This window comes from Tinamus guttatus, unplaced genomic scaffold (assembly GCF_059628265.1).
Source record: "Tinamus guttatus ecotype Peru unplaced genomic scaffold, ASM5962826v1 Tinamus_guttatus_pri_ptg000116l, whole genome shotgun sequence".
Classification (NCBI taxonomy): Eukaryota; Metazoa; Chordata; class Aves; order Tinamiformes; family Tinamidae; genus Tinamus; species Tinamus guttatus.
In genome coordinates, this window is record NW_028288650.1 from 1,845,653 (window position 1) to 1,867,544 (window position 21,892).

Genomic DNA, 21,892 nt, shown 5'->3' on the forward strand with positions numbered 1-21,892 from the left:
CGGTGGCGGCTCGGCCCCCCGCCGCGGCCGCTCACAACGGCCCGCGCGGCTCCATGCCGGGCTCCGCACCTGAGGGCGCCGCCGAGCGCTGCGCTGGCCCCCGCTCCCGCCGCCGCCGCCTCCTCCGGGCCCGCCCGTCTCCTCCCCTCGCGCCTCGAGCCCGCGCACGCGGCGCCAGGAGGCAGCGGCGCCGCCGCGGCCGTTGCGCGGGCGCGCGCACGCGGCGGGAAGCGCCTCACTTGTTGCCCGCCCGCGCGCGCGCGCCCGCGCAACGGCCCCACGGCCACGCGCCGCGGGGCGGGGCGAAGGAGGGAGGCCGCCAATCGCGGCGCGCCGTCCCGCCCCCCGCCGCCGCGGATTGGGCGAGGCGGGCGCCGCGCGGGGGGCGCCCCCCCGCCCCTCAGTCGCCCCGCCGCGGGGGTCGTGACCTAAGCGGCTTTTTTTGGTCCGAAACGGGGAGAAATCGAGTTCCGGGCGTTAGTGGCTGTTTTTAACCCAGGCCCCCGGTCGTGCGCGGGTGAAACCGGTGAAGTCCCGAGGAAAAAACCACGTTAAAAATGCACTTCAGATTGCGCCCTTAGGGAGGGACCGGGGTTTTTGCTTTTTGGGTCTATCAGGTCATCTCTTTTATGGGCAAATGGGCAAATTGTTTTTTTTTTTTTTTTTTTTTTTTTTTTTTGGGCTTTGTTTTCACTCCGTGATAGCAAATGCTTTTCCTGCAACTCCCACCAGTGGCAAGCACACACGAACCTTCCTACTGGAACGGCTGTTTTTTGGCCGCGTATTCCAAAACACCCGTCTGGGGGCCGTTTGTGTCACACGGTGCCAGGGTCCTGCACCCCGTAACACCGGGGACGTCAGCCCCACGGGACGGGCCCGCCGCTGCCAGGGACGGCAATGCTGCACATTCCCGACCTCCCTTTCCCCTATTTCTGTCCCCGAGGATGAGAATGTAAGAGAACAGGGCAACATTTTAACAGGAACGGGAGCCCCAATGCCGCTCCCCAGGCTCGCAAGGACTTCAGCATCAGTCCTGGTCTTCAAAGCCGGAGATGGAAGAAGGCAAAAATGCCGAGCCCGAGCCACGCTGGAGCATCCCGGTTCCCCAGGAACAAACCTGTTTTCCCACGTGGAGCACGGAGGCCGCAGTGCCGCCGCATTCCCAGCTCCATGGAGCTGCATTCCCAGCTCCTTGGCATGGGCATTCCCATTCCCCTGGGAGCTGCTTGCGCTGGGCACCAACCTTGCCCTGCTCTATGCCCGGGCTCCTCGGATAAAGGCAGTAGCTGCTGGTGTTTCCCCCGCCGCGAGGCTCCTTTTCCTTGGATACAGCGGCGCGGGCAATAGGATGGAAAAGAACCCGCTGGAAGTTCAGCTCGAGGAGGAACAGGACAACCATCCTCTTGTAGACAACAACAGCAGAGCGTGAGGCGCAAAACACTTCTCGTGCGGGCCCAGGAAACGCCAGTCCATCGTGCAGCTCCTTGCAGCCCGTTTGAGCTGCAACTTTTCCTTTTTTCTGGCTGCCGAGGACATTTTGGGGACATTTTGCTGCATGCGGCTGGGGCTGGCGCCTCCCCGGGACCTCGTGCTGCCCTGGTTTGGTCCCAGGTCTATTCGTGTCAGCAGGCCCCGCTCTGCAGCCCCAGAGCGCCCGGTCCCCACTCGGCTTTCCCGCCTCTCCCACCGAGCCAGGGACCAGGAACCTTCTCACCTTCTCCTTACAGGATCCTTAGGTAAACTTCAGACATTAAAAAAAGAAAAAAAGGAAGGAAAAAGGAGCAAAGGGAAATGAAATAACCCACAGGCTATTTTTAATATCCAGCTTCAGACCTGTGACTTGCTAAAAATGAGCTGGAAGGAAGATACCTCGGGCACTGGGGGACTGAGATCAGCAACATAATCAGAGCAAATAAAGGGTTTTTTTCACTCCATGGAGAAATCCCTCAGACTTGGGTGCACTCAGCATAAATAAATAAAACGGTTGGAATCAACAGAGCCCGGCTGAGATCCCGCCTCGTAAATGAGCAAAGCGCTGCCTCCCATGCGGAATCACTGCAGGTTTGGCGCCCGGTCCTGCATCTATTTAACCTTCTCCGTGTAAAGAGCCCACTGAAGTTCATGGAGCTGGACTAATTTGCAGTGGCGGGGGATTAAGCCAGTGGATCTAATCGTTTGTGCAGGATCACATTGCGGCGTACCGTAGTCACCCGCCTGTAGGACAACCCGGAGATGTCACTTTGCTGGAAAAAACCATCCCGTGGCCGTTACGTAAGCGGCCCCGCGCTCCGGGAGGCTCCAGGTAGGCGCAGCCGCGTCCGCAGCCCGTGTCCTTGGGCAGGGAAGGCTCCTGCAGAGGAGCAAGGCGGCGCGGTGCTGCCCTCTGCAATGCAAAGCTCCCTCCTTCCCAGCCTCGCCGGGGAAACGCCGGCGTTTTCCAGGGGCTGTTTCGTTAATGCCGCGTACGAGCGGCCTTAGCTGCGCCACGGCAAAAGGATCTCGCCACGGCTCACATGGTAAACCCAAGTGAAAACATCCTTAGGCTGCGAGGGACTAGAACGAGCACTAATTGAAATTTATGAAGTTACGTAACGTTATTTATAAAAAGGAGCCCAATTGTTACAGGCCCTGAGAGAGCCGGAGCATGGGAATGTTTGTTCTCCCAGCAAAGAGAAATTAACTATGTAAGCTGATAAACTGCAGTTGCCTCGCTTGCTCCGCTCTCCTGATGCGCCCAAGGACTGTCTGGAAGGTTTTTGTGGTTCTCAGCTGCTCTTTTCTGGTGGTGCTTTTTAGCCTCGTGCTTCCACGTGTGGTGGCCTCGCGGCACAGGAATCATCTCCGTGCACAGGGCTTGTCCACAGTGGGAATGCAGCATCTGGGTCCGCATTCCATAGGAGTTCTCGGCCTGGTCCGGAGGGGGAAAACCCACGGAAAGCCGGAGGCACCGCGCGATGCCCCACGGCGGCAGGGGAGACACCGAATCCTCCATTGTGCAAACCCCGCTCCACGAGCTGCTTCCCCAGGGCTGCTTCTGCATTTTGGAGACGGCTTTTAAGAGGCCCCGTTCCAAGAGGAAGAACGACGCTCCATTTTTCGGGTCGCAAACCACATGAAACGTTAATACATTAAAAAAAAAACAAAAGTCACGGAGGGCGGCCGCCGCGGACGGCCGCGCGGCCGCAGCGCCGGCGTCGCCACGTGATACCAGCACCCGCAAAAGGGCCCCTTTGTAACCCGCTGCAGCCCAGCCTCCTTGTAAATATTGGGAGAAAATGAGTAAATTGTTGAAATTCCCCAGAAGGGGAAGGAAAAATCGCCGAGAGTGCCGTGGAGCGAGCGCACGTCTTGGGGATGGATGCCTCTGAAAGCGTTGACTGGATACGTAGATCAAGGACTCTCCTCACAAAAATGGTAACTGATTTATCAATAGATAGTCAAGGATTTGAAGAATGGGTGTATGGAAGAGAAAAATCTGTTTAAAATGCGATGCAGCTCATCAAGACTTAAGTCACAATAAAACACGGAGGCCACCATTGGGCCAGTGGGAAGAGCCAGCTAAAAACACAAGACACCAATTCCAGCATCACTGCTAGTCAAAAGGATCTGCAGGGAAGAGAAACAAAAATATAGACGAGTGTAGAAAAAAAGGAAAAAAGGATGAGGCTAAAGAAGCTGAACCATGGTAAAGGCTCTGATGTAAATCCAAAAATTCACATCAAAAGCAGCCTTTTGGGTTGAATGACCTGGAGTTTTGTCTGCTCAGAGCCTAGCATTGCCCTGAGGACAGATCAAGGCTCATGGGGACTCAGAGGGGCTGGAAAGGTCACCAGGGTGGGAAGTTTTGGAAGGGGGGATGTTCTGATATGAAAAAATCCACGCCGGGCTTGACCGAGGGTGGGGGCAGCACTGCAGCCCACCGAGGAAGAGGAGGAGGAGGAAGGTGGGCCCAGCTCTGCAGGGGGGCACGGGACGCGGGTCCTCAAATCACGACGCGGCTCCCATGGCCTTATCGTTTGGCCAAGACTAGGCATTTTTTATTTTTTTTCCCTCAAAAATGCAAGCTGCCCAAGTAATAAGATCAGGCCAGACTTCAGATAGACTCGACCTCAGGGGAAGGGGCGCTGGAAGGAGGGGAAGCAGCTGCCATGGAGCTGCCCCTTTTCCACATCTCGCGTCCTCGAGGAAAGCAGTCGGTTAATCCCTGCACAACCCCGGTGGTTCTCGCTGCAGCATCCTTGCCTGCTTAGCCATTTTGCCTATTTATTATTCTTTGTGTGAAATAACACTTCCTGACATTTGTTCCCAGTTTGTTTCTCTTTAATTTCCATTTATAGCATATTTTCCTATCCTCTGTCCATGTTAAAATAAAACAATAAGTATCTCTGACACGATGCAAGTTACTTAAGATTGTGATCCTTCCCTGACCTTGATTTTTTTCTTTTTTTTTTTTTGAAAGCACGCTCTAAAATGCAGAAATAACACGGTGATGAACCCTGACGAAGAAGCAAGCGTGGAAAGCTCCGAGAAGAGCCAACATCTCAGCATTTCATGCCCGGACAGCGGGGTGAGAACTGGGCTTGGTGATCACTGTCCAACCCCATTCTGACAAGCATCAGCTGGAGCCAAATCCTCCGGCGCTGGAAAGTCACAAGTTTATTTATTTTTAAATAAGTCTTGGGCTTTGGGTGCATATCATCATATTGCCTTTGCAGTTATGAAAGGCAGAAAGATACTGTTTTGTTTTGTGGTTTTTTTCGATGGAAACAGAGCTTTCTTCCAAGGAGACATCTCCAGCTCGTCGGTGAGTTAGCTGGAGTATTTAGATGGGAAGGAGGATTTTCCCTGCCCTCTTTCCCGGGTCAGCCTCTGTTCCATGGGGTGCCGAGCAGGAACGGGCCCTTCCTCCCTGCCCCGCTCACCCCCAGCATGTAGGGACTTGGCAGAGGTTCGAATGGCAAAAAGGAGACCGAGAGGTCAGGATGGGGAAAAGCAAGGAGCAGGAATGGCCCTTCCACCAACCGAGGCGGGAGAATGGGCGGCTGCAGGGACCAGGTGGCAGTGAGATGGGAATGGGAAAGAAATGCCAATTCCAAACATGAAGATACAACTTGTTGTAGGGGATTCTCTCCCTTCCAGTGCGGCAGAGGGGAAGACGCAGCCTTTTCTCGTTCCGGAGGGAGTGTTTGCACCCAGGTTCAGTCTGGCTCCGCCACAAGCAATAAATTCACAGGAGAAGCAATGAAGTGCACTTTAATTATGGCACAGGAGTATTTTACATTGTCATCTCTATCTCGGTGCGAGCACTCGGTGTAATTTTAGATCAGGAGGAGGCAGCTTACAGAGCTAAAATAACCAGGGAGGGATGAAGGACGCACACGAACCCCGCAGCCTGCCCGTCCCTTCCGTGCCCTCCTCATTCACTGGGCTCCTCCTGCCACCCCCTTCTCGCAGCACTGACCAGGATCAACAGCGGACGGAGGAGAAACACAACTCTGGGGTAAAAAAGGGGGAAGATTCTCACAAAGTGAAGCCCTGGTTACACAAAGCTCTGTGCAGCACCGAGCGCCCTGGCAAGCAGCTCCGCTCCAGCCCCGGAGAACAGGCCTGCAGGAGGAAGAAGCCTCCCAGGCTGACTTAGCCCACACTCCTTTCTGCACGAGCGCTACCTCCCTCCAGTTATCACCGTGCTTTAAAAACCCGTAACTATCTCACGTAAAGAAGCGGGGATTGGGAAGAAGCGCCGCTCTGAACTGCAGTCTCTTCGCTTGCTGCAGGGGCTACGAGGCCTGGGTGAGCGCGGCCACGCTCGCCTCGATTTCCGACAGGCTCTTCAGCATCTGGTTCACCTTGGCCTCGTCGAATTCCAGGCAGAGAAACTCAGATTCCTGCAAAAGAAAATTGCCAGAACGTTAGCCGAGAAAGAAGCGTTCCCTGGGAACACACGGAGTGGGGATAACGTGCTGGGGCTTCCTGCAGGTTCCTGTTCTGCATCCCGAGGCCTCGTGCACACCTGGGCACGGGCAGCCACTGCTGGAGGACGCACGAAGGCCGTGTCTGCCTGTCCCTCCTTTCCACGCAGGCATCGGTTCGGGTTTCTCCTTAGCTGGGGAGCTGCAAAACCGCGGGAGTTTAATCACATCCGAGGCTCCCGCTTCCCTTCCTGCTCCAAAGGGGACTGGCTGAGGAGCCCACAAGCTGTTGCTGCAGGTCCTGGGGGATGCGAAGTGGCTGGAGTCGCTGCACAGAGCTTGAGCGTAGGAAAAACAGACCCTGAACGTGGGAGAACCCAAGGACCAGTCGTGGCAAATGACCTTCTACTGCGAAATTTAAGGAAAGAAAATTAGGAAGCAGCACTGATTTGTTTGAAAAAAAAACACCTGTCACTCAGAAAAAAGGGATCTGGCAGGCTGGATATTGGGCGATGGGAAAAAGACTAGAGAGAACATTGGCAAGGGCACAGAATATATAGAATACATATTAAAAAATTAATCATACAGAAATAAAAATATCAGTGTGAAAAAAACTCCCGAGGTCTCTTACCCATCAGCCTTACATGTTGCTGTGCCTACAGCCAGAACACATTCCCTACGGTGATGCTGCAACAAGAAATGTTTTGAGATTCCTGCTGGGTGGCTGCGTATGAAGGATCGTTCTGGGTGAAGCCCTCTCCGTAACAGAGAAACAAACTGAAAATATTCAAAACCTGAGGTGCAGGCAGCTGCTTTCTCAAGAAAGCAGAGGAGAGAGAAAGGAAGGACTTAGAAGATGCTGCAGCGAGAAGAAAGAAAAAGAGAAAGGAAAGGAACAGAGATCATGGGACTTGCAATGTCAGAGCCTCACGCTGCTTAATGTTGATTTAAATAAAGCATTCAAATACAAAAATTTTTTTTTTTAATGCAAAGGGAGGTCTCCTTAGAAGAAGTTTGAATAGTCTTGGCAGTTTGAAATACTGAATATCTATTGAGTGTCTCTCAGATGTGCTGCTATTGCAGTGCTTACAAAAACTGGAGGGCATCTCTAGCCCTGGCTTGTTTTCTATCAGACTAAAATTTCTGTCATTTCTATCAGACTAAAATTTCTGTCACTATTTCAAAACACTTCTTAATATAATCAGCATTAGCCCAAAAGAAAAAAAAAAATGAATATTGCAACATAAAACTGGCTGGTTAAAAGGAAAGGCAGACGACGACGTTCAAACTGAACGGGGGAATCCACTTACATCTGGATTCTCCAAGCCTTAGGAACGAAAACCTGGTAGGAAGGCAGCATCCTGGCCTTGCAACCCTTTTTGGCTTCAAATAATCAAATATCTCGCCCAGTGCTAGCACCCAGGCCCTGGGAAATCACCGAGCAGAGCTGAGCAGGATGAGATCTCCTTCGGGAAGCATTTTCCTTTGCAATTACCTGCTAGATAGCAAACATGCCCAAATACGCAGCAAGCAAATTACATATTCGGTGTGAAAGCTGCACAGACTTCAGAACATCGCTGACACTTCACGTACACACGGATAAAACCCCGAAAAGTCTCCCGATATGTTCTTGGATTGGTAAGAGATCCTGGGAAAGCCAAATTTCAACCACTCAACCAAATTCCCGTCACCCGCCGCTTTCGGAGCCACCGAGGTCACACCGCCTTGCAGTACTAAACCGTTCTGCGCTGAAAGAGCCAAAATTGGTGGTTTCAGCCCAAACACGGAGGCTTTGGTACAACCTCTGCAAGGTGCAACTGCCTCCGGCCTCCCCCAGCTTCAGCCCTTTCCCAAACCCGACCAGAAAACTGTTTTGAGCCGGTTCTGGGAGAGGTGATTTTGCAAGTGCCTCGGGCAGAAAGAAGCTTTTCTTCTCTTCAGGTTTTGCCAGTTGAAGGGAATTAAACAAAAGGGCACTCAGGCATTTCTCTAAGCACCATGGGCCACTTTACACCCGTGTGACCGTCTTGCAAAGGGTGTTTTTTTTTTTTAAAAAAAAAAAACAGTAAAGGAGGCAAAATTTCCCAATGCAGTTTGCACTGGTTTTGAATCATTCTTGTGCCCTGCATGGACACATCCGAGATGGGGCCAGGGGCTCTGAGACCCCCTGGATTCTCCCTGCACGTTTTCTCACCCCTCCTCCCATTTCCCTCCGGAGTTTGGGCTATAAAAAGGAGTTTCAAAACAAACAGCAAAGAAATACAGGCTCCCTCCACCCATGAATCAGGTTCCTCTTCTATTTTTATTTATTTTTTTAACAAAAACCAAGAGCTGCAAAGATATTTATATGCAGGAGTGTCTTCAGAAACATCAGCTTTGTGGCCAACTGCTTGAAAAATACAAAAAATACCTTCAACACTTTAGAGGAATGCCATTGCAATCGAAAAAAAAATATTAGTAATAATGCCCGAGCTCACGTATTGTTTTTTTTGTATTCATTTTCCCCTTGTTTAGGGACCTCCTACAGCGCTGAACATCCGGGAAGCAGGGAACGCCGCTCGCTTGCTGCAATCTCATTGCTCTGCAAGGCAATTTATCCTCTTGGGGAATGTTTTCTATTCCACCAGCAGGTTTTAACGATCCAACCACCCCAGCACAAAGCACCAATCCAAATCTGCAATGTCCCCAGAAACCAAACTTGCCCTTTTCAACAAGGCTCCTGTTCATTAGGAACTCACATTAGTTTCTGGCCTTCCTATATTTTTGGTCAACAAGGGCGTTAAGTGGTTTCAAAAAGGTCTAGCTGATAAAAAAAAAGCTTTACATTCACAGTAATGCATTTGCTTTGCTCACTAGCAAGGAAATTGTGTTATCTTTACTGATGTATTTTGATACTGCAGTAAGCCAAGTGCTTTACTCAGAGGTTTTTTTTTTAATATATATAATAATTATTAAAAAGAATTGTGGAAGCCAGGACTTCAATAAAACTTATTACCAAAAGTGCTAGAGCTCAGAAGTGTCCCGATTTGTGGACCGAAGCCCAACTATTGAGTGCAATGGGATTACAAGGAAGATTATTGCTGATTTCCCCACTTATTAAACAGGATGTGTGCGATGCCGAATCAAAGAAACCGGGCATAACATTTTCTACTGAAATTAATCTTGCCCCTCTCTCAAATGCTTTTTATGCCCTCATGGCCAAGTAGTCAATACCAAATCCTGTACTCCTAGATGTCACTTTTCCGTGCGTTTCACAGCACATTGTGCAGCCAAGTGAATCTGGTTCCTCTGTTAACCAGGGAAATACGACGTAGATGTTATATAATGGGTAAGTGCATCACACAAGGCTGGTAAAGGAGGACTCTGCAACCATGACTTGAAAACCAGGGAGATCCCCAATGCCAGGACCAGCTCTTGGGCATCTCACCCTGACACTCGCTCTTCCGAGCAGGAGAAAGCCCTGAAAGAGAGGGTAGGAACCCACCTTTGGAGGCTTTCCAGGATAATGAAGCAACTCGGAAGAAGCGCGGAGCTCTCTGGAGCCAGCTCTGCATGGGCTGGCCGACCTTCCTCCCTCCAGCAGAATTATCCTGGGCAATGTTTCAGCTAAAAAATACCTTTGACTTTTGTTCTGAAGGCGCCAAAATCGCTGGAGGCTTTGCTTACCTCCAAACAGCAGCATTAGGGTTAAATAGGTGATGTATTAACGCCAGATAATATCTTAGCAACAACTTACAATGCAAGCAAATTAGGCGGCGAGCAGAAAAGCCAGCTGGGGGTAAATAAAGCAATGGCAGAAAAGCCACCGCGCTGTCACCAAGGGCTCCCAGAGCCCCAGCCTGCAGCAGAGGACACCAAAGGGCTACTGCACCTTGTACGTCACGTCGGCTTCAAACGTCACTAGTCTGGGGCAAACACAAAGGTTCTGCTCGTGCCCAGCCACGACACCTGCATTGAGCGGCACGAGCTACGACTGGGAAAAACACCTTTGGATTTAGCCAGAAACGGGGATTTCTCTTGCTTTCTCCAAATGTACTAATGACATTGGCATATATTCCAGTAAAATACTGCAGAGATGGCCCTGCAAGTAATGCTCCCGATCACAAGCTAATATTTGATTGGAAATGAATACTGGGCAATTACCTTTTCTGTTAATATTTTATGCCACAGATTAAAAATTAAATCTACCATTTAGATTAAATGGAAGGGCTCCACGCTCAAAGCGAGCTTGCATGCACTTTCCAAACACACTTTTCTAAATGTCTCCCTACAACCTTGTGGACTGTCTTCCCCATCCATCTGTTTTCCTTCCTGCCATCCCGAGGGGAGAAGTGGTTTGAACAGCTCAGGAGCTTGGGCAATCCCGGTGCAAAAGGGGCTTTGGTTGCTGCTCAGCGCCACAAAAAGGGATTAAGCTGCTATCCAAGGGCTTGAGAAAACTAACCAACAAAAAACAGCCCCCCCAAAGGTCCTCTCCTGAAAAATATGAGAGAAAAAGTAAAAAAAAAACTCAGCAACTTTCACCCAATCATGCCCGAGACCCTGCATGGATGCAGGATGCTTTTAGAAAAAGTTTAAGGAGATGGGACGCATTTGCATTGCAAAAAAGACTTATTTTAAAGCTTTTTTTGCACCGATGCCTCCCAGCTATCCTGCAGAAGCTTCCCTAGAGCCTGGTCTCGTTCATCCAGGTGGGAATTTGCTCCTGCAGCGTCAGAGGCAGGAGGTGGGTAGCTCAGCGCTGGCATCGCTACCCGCTTCCAAACCTTTCCTGGGATCCACAAGCCCAGGGTTTCTCCTCGGTGGGACTCACCCCGCGCTTCTTCGATGACGGGTTTAGATGCAAGACGGTCCCCGGGGGTCACAACCCGCCCCGAGCTCCACGTGGTCCCGGCCGCGACGGAGACCGTTCCCAGCACAGAGCCTTCCCCTTGCTCTAAACTCACTCCACCGGGAAACGGCTCCTCCCGGCCTTCTTGGAAGGCCTGGGGAAGGCCGGGGCAGAAATGACCTACATAAGTTGTGCTAAAAAAAAAAAGAGAAAACACTTAATTCTCCATGACAATGTTAACGTACGCAGAGATGACCCCAAAAGCAGCAACGTATCGGCTTTGAGCTCAGTTTTTTCTTCTTCGGGGAAAAAAAAAAATAGTACCATGTGGATGATTCACGCTAAGTGGAAAGATTTCTTGCTAGATGTTTATGAGTGGGATTTGTTTTTCTGTTATATTCTACCTGAGAAGTGGTACAAAGCTAAAAGCCCAGGCTGCCACAAGCAACGCGGCGTGACGCAGCACGGGGTGTTGCACCGAGCCCGTTGCCTCCATCGTGATCCCACTGCAAACTTCACACATTATTTTTAGATCCATTAATATTCTGCAAGGTACACCGGGGGAGAGGATCATGACAGCAAAGCCTGGGTAATTCCAGAAAAAAAAAACAGGATAGATGGCAATACATTGATTTGATATAACCACATTTCTGACAATACTAAACTCATTATTTCTAATTAAATTCAGAGCTATTTTTGCAATAAACTTCTATCCCTGACCTTCAAAAACTCTAGGGCGAAGTGCAATTCATTTCCATAATACTCTGTAAAACAGAGCACGTTAAAGGGAGCACAAACATTTGTTATTGAAAGTGTCTTCTAATTCTTCTGCATCATTTTGGTATTACATGAGCCATGAATCTCTTAAGCTAATGATTATTAAATCAACACGCACGCAAAAGTTAACCCTATTTCATTTTTTAATTCATTAAATGTAACATCAATCCTATAATATCACAGATTAAACAGGAGGGATTGTAGAAATTGGAAAAATTCCATGGGCATAGGACAAGTTCTCTGCCTGATACTGCAGGGCAAATTTAATTTTATTGCTTTTACGTTATCAGCTTACTGAAAATGCCCCATCTATTATTTTGTACCTTAAACGAAAGATGATTATTTATGGATTCAGAGATGCACATGCTGTAACCTGCTGCTGCTCCTGCCTCTTCAGACCTTCACTGGCTTCTGGATTTTTTGTCAGTCAAAAATATTACAGGAAAAAAATGGCATAGAATAGATTTCAGTCAGTAAAGCTAATTAGAAGGAAGTGTAAAGTGACTTTCTTACACACTTCATGCAATAAAGAATGAGAAAAGAGACAGCTTAATACTTTGCTGCAAGGTTTATATGTTTGGTTATGCTGCTTTTAGACTGGTTACATTGCTCCATAGTTGTTCCTGTGAGCCTTCCGACTTACTTTCTGTTTTTTTTTTAAACGAATCTCTAATTTTGATCTTTTCCCACTTTCTAAACTTTTAACCTCACATCATCTCCATATCCTGTTGACAGAATAAGCGTTCTGCTCTGTGTACTCCCCTTCTACATCTTTCCATAAGGATAACTTAATGCACACTTCAAATATTGCACCCCAATGCAGTGTTCGATAACGAACAAACGGTGCAAGGCTAAGTGCTAATTATCCTGCATTTGTCCTTAGTGCCATTAGTCTTTTCACCATTGAAAGCGAGCTCGGTCTGGTCTCTACAGGCTCTGCTGTCTTCCAGGTGTTGCTAGGACACTGGTCATTTATTTTTGATCTAGATTGTCGAAGCCTTTGGTGGTTCTGTTGCAGATACCACAAACGCCCTCCCTAAGCGCGCACGGTCTCCGCACGTCCCTCGTAACCTGAGCGTGGGGTTGGTTTATACACAAATAGCTGGGGAGAAAAGGGCAGGTCACAGTCACGGTTCTGCTGGTGCTAATTCCTAGGGCACTGGCACAATTCAGGAGAAAACACCCGTGCACGTTAGCAAAATGGGAATTTAATTGTCATTACTGATGACTCTTTGCAACATGTTACCCGTAATGTTCTGCGCGTGCAGATCTGCTTGAATGTTCCTTGCTAAGCTTGCTTGTCTGGTTCCTCCGGGAATATTTTACAATGTCTTCAAAGAGCTGACACAATTCCTACGTCAAATGTCCTTCCAAACCTGCCAAGGTCATCGGGGGGACTGCAGACGGGGACACCCCTCGCTTGAGGAGCGTTGTATGTCTGAATGCCTCTAACATGAGCAGCGTTTTGGCCTCGCATCTGTGGCTGGCTCGAAGTTCAAGTCTTCCTGCACAAGCAACTGAATCATTCTTCAATGATTCGAATGGAAAATTCTCAGTAATTTCTCCAACTTTCTGGTGAACCAGCTGCATCAGTGTGCAGCGATTAAAATGCATTTCTGGGAATGGTTTGCAAGCAGCTGGGCCTGTTTTCCTCAGTCGTGGATGCCGAAGCTGAAAAGCAACGTGCAGGTTGCAAAGCCAAACGTGGCCCTGCTAGGAAAGTTGCAGCCCTGCTCTGTCCTCACTGTGTGTGCTGAGCAAAAGCTGGGTTTCTTGTGCACAGCTCAGCACTGTCCCATCCATTAGTAATTGCACGTTGACAACCTTTTTATGGGCCTGGGAGAGGCACTGGCTGCTTTTCACCGCTTGGTAATCAGAAGCAAAGAGGTGTTGAAATCAAGACTGTCAAACGCAACCACAGCTTGAGATACCTGCTCCTTCACGCAGGGTTTTTAACAGTGCACCACGGCCCCTTTCCCACAAGCTTTAACCCTCAGCACCTCTTCGGGGATATCTGTTTGGAAAATGATTTTGCAAACCTCAGCTGTAGTCCAATTTCACCAAGGCTCCTACATAGAGTCACAGCGTTGTTACGGTTGGAAAAGACCTTCAAGACCATCGAGTCCAGACTGAAATAAGGTGGGAGATGGTGTTTAACTGTCCACACGAGGTTGCCTTTTGCCTCCTGGCAACGTCCTGCGATGGGGGATGCTGCTCACCAGCCTAGCGCAGAGCTCCTCAGCTCCAGCAGCAATAACATTCCCGAGGCAGGGAAGGCCGTCGCTCTTCAGAGGCAGCGCTTGAGCTCCAGAGCAGTCCGGGGGAATCCTCCAGGAACGGAGCTGTCAAAACACATCCCCATCAAGGATGCAGCACGCAACTATTTCTACACTCTCGGCCTCACTCTCGGCCCTAGTACTTCTTACATAAAAACATACTTGAGGAAAAGCAAGCAGAACATTTTTTCTTCCTAGTCTTCACCCATCAAATGGACCAACCATTTCAGGGATACCGGTTTCAGCAGACTGACACAGCAATTTTTGACCACGTAAGTCTGCCAAAGCTCAAGGCCACTAAAACACGGTTGGGTAACCCCAACTAACGGCCCCGCTACCGCCGCTGCCTGCGAGTCTTCAGATAAGACGGGAGTTGCGGCAAGAGGGTACGAGGGTTATGGTGCAACTCCGCGGGCAGAAGCCACACGGGAAATCCAGATATTTCCCTATCTAAATTCAGCTGAAAGGAGGTGAAAACAACCCCCAAATCCTCTCCGCCCCTACAAACAGTGGCTTTGCACACAGAGGACACCCGGACTGTTTGTTGGGTTTTCTTGCAGGCAAGTGTCTTTGAAAGCCCATTTGAATTTCCCAGGCCTCTCAGGCCCTAAAACAAGGAGTGGAGTGTTTAATCTTTAACAGAGGCATTTCTCTCCTACCGCTTGATCAGCTTTTGAGGTGAAGAGGTGTAACAGCATGAAACTTGCTTAATCAACTGATAACTTCAGCTGTAAACTCGGTCGACAGCTCTGCTGGGGCCTCTAGCCCAGCTGCTAAACCAAAACAGACGGGGGGGAAAAAGGGCAAAAACACCAAGACCCGCACTTCTCTTCCATTTATTTTATGCACAAACTCCTTTTTCTTCCCATTAAGCAATCTGAAAAGACCTGCATACAGAAGAGTTGTAGAGAAATGGTCACCTTGTGCGCTTTTTGGGGACAAAGTCCTGTTCCTCTGCCCTTCTGTTTCCTCCAGAAAGCAATAAATAATAAATAAAAAGGCAATGCTGACTGACAAAACTTGCAGAGTAGGAAAAAACGATTCTCCTAGGCTGACTTTAAGGAACAAGAGGGGAAAAGGCACCATGCATTCTTCAAGCACTATCTTGGAAAGAAATACCCTCCATCTGAACGCCCTAGCACACACCTCCAGACATCTCACAGGATTTAAGCTGTTTTAAAAGAAAAACAAATGCAGCAATACCTGCAAAACATGCGCAGAGAAGCCTATGAACACGGCCTTAGAAAAAGCCTTTCTGATTGATGCACTTGGCAGCGCTGCAAGGTTTGAATCAACACGTGTCTTCCCGGCCTACAGAAACACACACTGTTTTTGGCACAGTAATAAGTTGTCGTTGTCTTTCTCCATGCCAAACCTCCATCTCCAAATCCCTAAGCAATTCCCTGTTTTTCAGTCCTATAGCATTGAGCTGCAGAGCAGGGGATTAGCATAAGAAAGCCCTGCTGCAAGGATCTCCCACTGCTACCTGAAACTCAGCTTCTCCAGCGAGTTAAACAAACAAATAATAAATAAACAAGTTCTCATTACTATCCTGCCTTAAAGTATTACAGTGAATGTAAAAGTTGAGTGGAAATTAATACTATATGGCAGTTAAACAGCGGCCTTGTTTTCCAAGGCATGGGGCCAATGCAGGCCCTGGTTGATGTTAACAGCTAGAAGGTCTTGGTTTTCAGACTTCAATCTGTCTTCATTAAAGATAATCATTGGTTCAGTCCAAAAGGAACTGAAGAGCAGAAAGACTGAACCGATGCATGTATTGGAAAAGGGAGTTACATCGCTCCTGCAAACTCATATTCTCAGCGAGACCACCGAAACTATATAAATATATATATATACATAGTGATTACAGTACATGAGGGGGGGAAGAAATACGTAGAGGGGGAAGAAAAGTTGAATAGGTTTTAATGTAATTTTTGGTCAGAGTTTCTTCAGATTTCTTCCAGCATGAAGAAATCCGATGTCTTTTGATCGGCCCCGAGTAAGGGCCGTGTGAGGAGGACAGCAAGTGCCAAGGCCCGGCGCAGCAGGACAGGGAATTACCTGCCATGAACATATCTCTCTGCTGAAAAAAATGAAGAAGCTACAGATTTGCACTTTTTTTTTTTTTCAAGAACACGGGCAAGTTTTGCTGCATATTACACAACTGCTTTCTTTTCAAGAGCTTTCCCTGCCAAAGGGAAGAGCCAGGGCTCGCCGGGAAAGCGGATGCTCCCGAAGATGCCCTGCAAGGAGATGAGCGTGGGAGGCCGCTCCGGCCCGTGCTGGGGCCCACGGCAGCCACTCTGCCCACGCAGCCCGCCCGGCCTCCGTTAACACCACAACTTTGTTTTATAAAACCTACAATTTCAAAATTCCTCCTAGAAACGAACCCAGGCGGGGATGGATTAGGAGATCTGCAGCACAGCCGCTGCATCGCACATTGATTCCCCTGTTTAAAAGCCTCATCAGGGCAGAGCAGGACATCATTTTTCAAAGTAAAAAGAGCCTTGCCATGAACAGTGTTTTAATACACAGCCCTTCTCAGTCTTCTTGACAGGCATCATGCTGAACCACATCTTTTTTTAGAAAGAGAAAAGATTCCAAGGCGAGTTATCTAATTTTGGTTGACCACTCTGCATTCAAGGACAAGCAGTACTGAAGTAAAAATCATTTCCGCACCGGAGTCGCAGAGCCATCATTTAACAATTAGGAAATTATCAACTCGGTGTATGAAAACCGACTATAAAAATAAGCATGTGAGAGTCCACGATCCTCATGCACAAAGAATGGCTTCCACGTCACATTTAATGAGCAATTTCTCTCTCTTCTCATCATGAAAGAGAGAAGGGCAAGGCTATGGAATATAAAAAAACCTTGAGTAATTCTCCAAAAGGAAATGGGAGATGATGTGAATGACTCATTTAGCTTTTTGCCTCTTGGAAGCGGACAATTCTCTCTCATTTTTTCCCTCCCCACACCAGGAACCTTAACATTTTCACTCTGCATCCCGGGGTTTGACACCAGCCTTTGGCTGCTGGACTCATCTCTCCTCGGCAGCGAGGTCTGTTCTCCTGCATCAACAAAACCTGTGATTTGTAATTGGCTCCCCTCGATAGATACAAGGTACAAGAACCAGCACTAGGATTAAATCCGTGCAAGACTATAGATTCATACTGACATTTAACGTTTCTGCCATGCTCTTGACCTTAAGATATGGAGCAGCCAGGAATTTTTCCCTGGAGTGACCAGACCGGGCACCTGCTCCTGTTTCAGGCACTTCCCCATTTCATTGCAACAGTCCCCACTTCTCATCCTACCTGTAGTGGGGCGAGATAGCAGGGAGCAAAAAAGCCCCTAAGCAGACAGCACAAATGATGGAGAGGACAGAAAATGCCCACATCCCATCCCAGCCCGGGATTTTTCCATGATCTCTTCCCTCGGGCATCCCTGCGCCTCCCCATGCTGGACATTTCCAACCTCACTGCAGCTCTGTGAATTAGCAAGGCCGGGTTCAGCCACAAAGCGGTGCCGGCTCAAAATTCACTCATAAATTTAAAGCCAGCTGCGCAGTTATTGATAAATAACTGGAGAGTTTGAAGAAAAATGTACTCGTGGGGGTTATTGCATTGATTCTGCTCTGCTGCAGACCTGGTCATGTGACACCCGTTATAAAATGGGGTTGAATTTCCTTGGATAAAAGGATTATCCTGAGATAAAGTAGGCTGGGAAATAGCTTTGCATTTGGAGGTGCCGTTTTCCCCCTCAGGTCCAATGAATAGTTTGTGAAACAAGGACATTTGGGACATTCAGAGAGAACTTTTTCTACGCTGAAATTTTTCTAAAATAGAGGCCACAGCTATGAAAATAGTGTTCTTGTTATAGCAAGCTCTTAAGATAAAAAGGGAACGCGGGCAACTTTCTCCCTGCTCCTTCAGCCAGCTCTCCAACACAGCGCTGGCAATCAGAGCTCAGCATTACCGCGGAGTCTGTTTGTGCTCCTGTATCTGATTATCAGCATTTAATTACAGCGCTTGGATAAGATACCTTATCTTGACATTACGGCCCTCAGCTTCTCAGGTTAAATGGCTTTGGTGGCACTGCGAGGCTCCTGCCTATTGAACAGGCAGCAGAACAAAACCTACCTGCACTGCTTGGATGGAGAAGAGGCTCCGCGCAACCCACAGCGGCAAATTCCTTCAAATATAGCCAGATAAATGAAAAAGCAACTTGCACTCAAATTTTTACCAAAGCAGTACATCTGCTGACAGTAATACTGGAGAACCAAGGAACAAAGTTCTAATAAAAAGTCTACTGACGAACACTGGATTAGCCTTTTCCAACACAACCCATTTGGAAGACGGTGTGTTACCAGAAACAGAACTGAAGTCATTTCTGGTCTTTAAATAATGAATTACTGCCCATTTGTCTGACTAGATGAGGAGCCGGTATTTAATGTTCTCAGCGCTACAGATCTACCCACTAAAATCTAACTACAGCAGGAGCAAAACCACCCTGATATTGGGATCTCAGCGCCTGCAGCATCGGCCAAGATCTGCAGAACTGCTGCAGCGGAAAGGCCGACAGCGCTCCCCTCGCTGAGAGCCAGCCCTGTTCGGTAAAATGGCCAAAAAAGCAGCTTTACTGATGTTTTGGTGTCTCTCAGGTAAGAGCAGTCATCGCTGTTCTTCTGGTTTTCAGCCACACAGGGCAAAAACCACGACTGTTCCTCTGGAAAACAACACCTAATCCCTAAACCCGCCATATGTTTGGAGTTGCAGTTACATCACCATCCTTTCACTGACCTGAAAACCATCCTGCTGCACGGAGGGCACTCGCTGCCGACACGGAAACCCATTTGTGTTAAGACATCGGCTGATGGCTCCAAAACACGCAGAAAGCAGCAAGTGCTCTCACTCGTGCAGGTCTGAATTTGGCTGTTTTATTCCTAAAAAGGGGGCTGGGGAATTTGGACTGTGGAGCATAGGGAATATTATTCCACAAATACATCTTTATTTTTATCAACTCTCAAGCTTAGTTCATCATCTACTTGTTCCTTCTGTGAGAGATTCTCTCTCTGATACTGTTTTGCTATGACTACAAGCAGGTTTCTGGGGACTCTTCACTGGCAGCAGGAAATGCAGTTTTCAACCCACAAGTGAGAAAAGAAGAATCTTCTACAAAGCTCAGTTTTGTGGCGCTTCTTCAGAAAAAAAGCATCTGCCAAAAACATTGGCATCAGTGCAAAAAAAGATGAAAATTACATTGGATTCACACTGCAACATCAGCCTCAGCCATGTCTTTACCTTGAGGTGCTCAAGTGCTCTGACTGCATGGTTGCTGATGCTTTCTAGCAGCGAGCAACGGCTCCATTTCCAGCATTAAAAGCATGCAGGCATTATAAATATGTGATGAAGCATTAGGAGAGCTTCTTGCTGGTCTTTCTGTTGATTTAAACATCACCCTTTGTTTTGCAATTCAGCCGGTACCGTAATGAGAGCCTAAAGAGCTGGCAGAGGATTAAATCGATCACTGCAGGTCACAAAAGCAGCCCGGAAAAGGCAGAATGAGGGGAGAGAGCAGTTATGGGCCTGGCCGTTCGTCTTCTCTTGCTGTGGCGCCTCGTTCATCCGCACGTCGCGGTGTGAGGTGGCGGCAGCGCAAACCTGTGACCGGCACCCGTGTTCCTCGTCTCTCCTTTGTGCTTTCATGAGTTTCTCCTTTTAGCTGTCCTGATGTGTATCCCGGCTCAGGCTACGCTGAAATCCCGAGGGATGAACGCTGCTGGCTGCTTTGGTTCAAGCGGCCCTTCTTTGGGGCAGCCTTTGGTGCACAGTTTGAAGCCAGTTAGACTTAAGCGCTTGTTCTTGCCTTTTCCTCCTCCGAAACCTTTCAAAACTGGTTGACCCACCTGATTCTCAGCTGGGTAAAGCTCATTCTGAGCTACCAAGTTATGCCTGAAAAACAGCTGGTTCTTCCTTGGACCTTTTGCTGAATTTCACTCCTTGTCTCGCATCATGGGGCCACCTTCTGCTAAACAACTGAGGACACTACAGATCCTGAACGTGCATGAAAGACTGAAAATGGCAGAAATCACACCCAGGGCTTATCTTCTTCCTCTTTCTGCTAGGGAACAAGCAGTTGTCACAGGGCAGCTGAATAAGCCACCTGAGACTTAATTTCCATGAAGCATGATACAAGTTGGAAAAAAAAAATTCTGAAGCAACCTTCAAATACAGCTTCCTATTTTGGAAATACTCGACTTCAGATGGGTTTTTTTAAGGTTTGTCACTTGAGATGTTAAGGTTTTGTTCTCGGTATGCATCAAAAAAAGCCTGAAATGCAACCAGACCTCCTGGCTGGGGAGAGGAGGAGGACTCCTTTGCAATCCTCATGGAGAAATGAGTGTCAAAATGCTGCAAACCCTTAATTGCACAAACCAGATCTGCAAGGCAGGAATACCAGATTATTCTCCTGAATATTTTCCTTATCTGCTTTTTTGAAGTTTCCTCTTGATGAGCCTAATGCTTCAAATTGCAGAGTCACATGCGAGGACAAGCACAGGCCGGAGAGCAAGTAGAAAGTGTCTCAATAACGGTGCGGGAAGGCAGGGGACAGACTGCATGGCTTTCAAGCAGGAGGTACATGTTAACTATGTCATCAAGACATGATTTTATTACCAGAATCTGATATTCTGCACTATTTGTACCGACTGCAGAAGAAAATAATCAGCCCTAACACAATAATCGCAGCACTATGATCCTTCAGGAACAAGCGCGGCAAGGAAGTTCCTATGACTGTTTTAATTCCTGAACCAGTCTGGTTATTTGGAACGGAAATGCCAGTCCACTGAATAGGTTCTGCATCTCCTAATTCTTAACCTGGGGAAAGGTAAAGGTGATGTGGAAGATCCAAGAGGAAGGCAGAGGGATCTTCTGCATCATCCCACGGACTCTTCCTAAAAGGAAATCTTGGCAGCAAACAGCCCTGTCCAATGGAAAAACAAGTAATTCTGGTCTTTCCAGATCTCACAGGAGGGAGAGGCTATTCACTAATGGGAAGGAAAAAAAAATAGGATAAAGTAAAAGGAACGGGGCTGGTGCAACTCCAGCTACTTTCCCGGGAGACTGAGAAGCCTGCAGGACATTCGAGTCCCTGTACAGATAATCCTTCTTCTTTTACCCATCTTTTGAGTTTTATTTTTCCAAAGTGCCTGCAAGCACCAGTGAGCCACGAGAGGAGAAAGGTTGCGGTCAGACAAGGAGATTTCGCCCATTTTGCAGTTTTTACAGCGTGTGCTTTTGGAACGACAACATAAATCCAAGTACTGCTTCCAGATCCATGAAGAGGCAGAAATAATGAAACCAAATCCACATGCAAGACAACGAATTCCAGCTACTGCCTTCAGCAATCCTGATTAATTGAAGATGTGCATGTTTTTAGTAGAGTTATGAAGAATCAGCATAGCACCCTACACTGCTGTACCAACTGACCTGATCCAGTGCATCTTACTCTCAGCTGCAGGATTTGTCAGCATTGACAATATATTCTAAGTTAGGAAAACATGTTTTTTTTTCCAACCCTGGAAGTACCAATTGGTAGTTATTTCTTGAAAAACAGCATCCTTATTACTGGGATACCCTGGAACACCTAACAGGATAGAATGTCTTGCTCTACCAAATACCATCATCTTGAAGGTTAGCACATTTAAAATGCACCATGGATGAAGGCAAGAAGCTCATGGATAAAAATGCAGTGGCTGGGAATCTCAGGCTATTAGTTAAGAAGAAGACAGCAAGAGAGAGGAGAGGCCTGCAGCTCTGCTCGAGGCCAAGCTCCCTGCACAGTGACTTAGCTTAGTCTCATCCGAAAGCTTCAGCATTCTTCTGAAACAACTTTTTATTAAGTCCTGTCTAGATGCTTGTTCTTACAAATTTAGGAAATGGAGGCCTAAGGAATTCCCCTGATGAAAAAGAGTTATTATATTTAATTAAGGCTGATTTTGAAGCCGGATTGGTTTTCTTAATTCATGTTTTTAGACACAGATGATCTATTACATTACTAGCAAATTATTTTTTAAAAAAATGGACATGCCTTAA

General features: G+C 48.0%; 1 protein-coding gene across 1 annotated transcript in view; it reads right to left on the reverse strand.

The window, feature by feature from the left end:
* Nucleotides 1–5,773: 5,773 nt before the first annotated feature.
* COMMD1 (copper metabolism domain containing 1) overlaps nucleotides 5,774–21,892 on the reverse strand; it is a 61,332-nt gene continuing 45,213 nt past the window's right edge. The window contains exon 3 of the mRNA XM_088521246.1: nucleotides 5,774–5,888. Within this exon, the coding sequence (XP_088377372.1) occupies nucleotides 5,781–5,888 (108 nt within the window). The 3' untranslated portion in view covers nucleotides 5,774–5,780. The remainder of the gene's footprint in view (nucleotides 5,889–21,892) is intronic.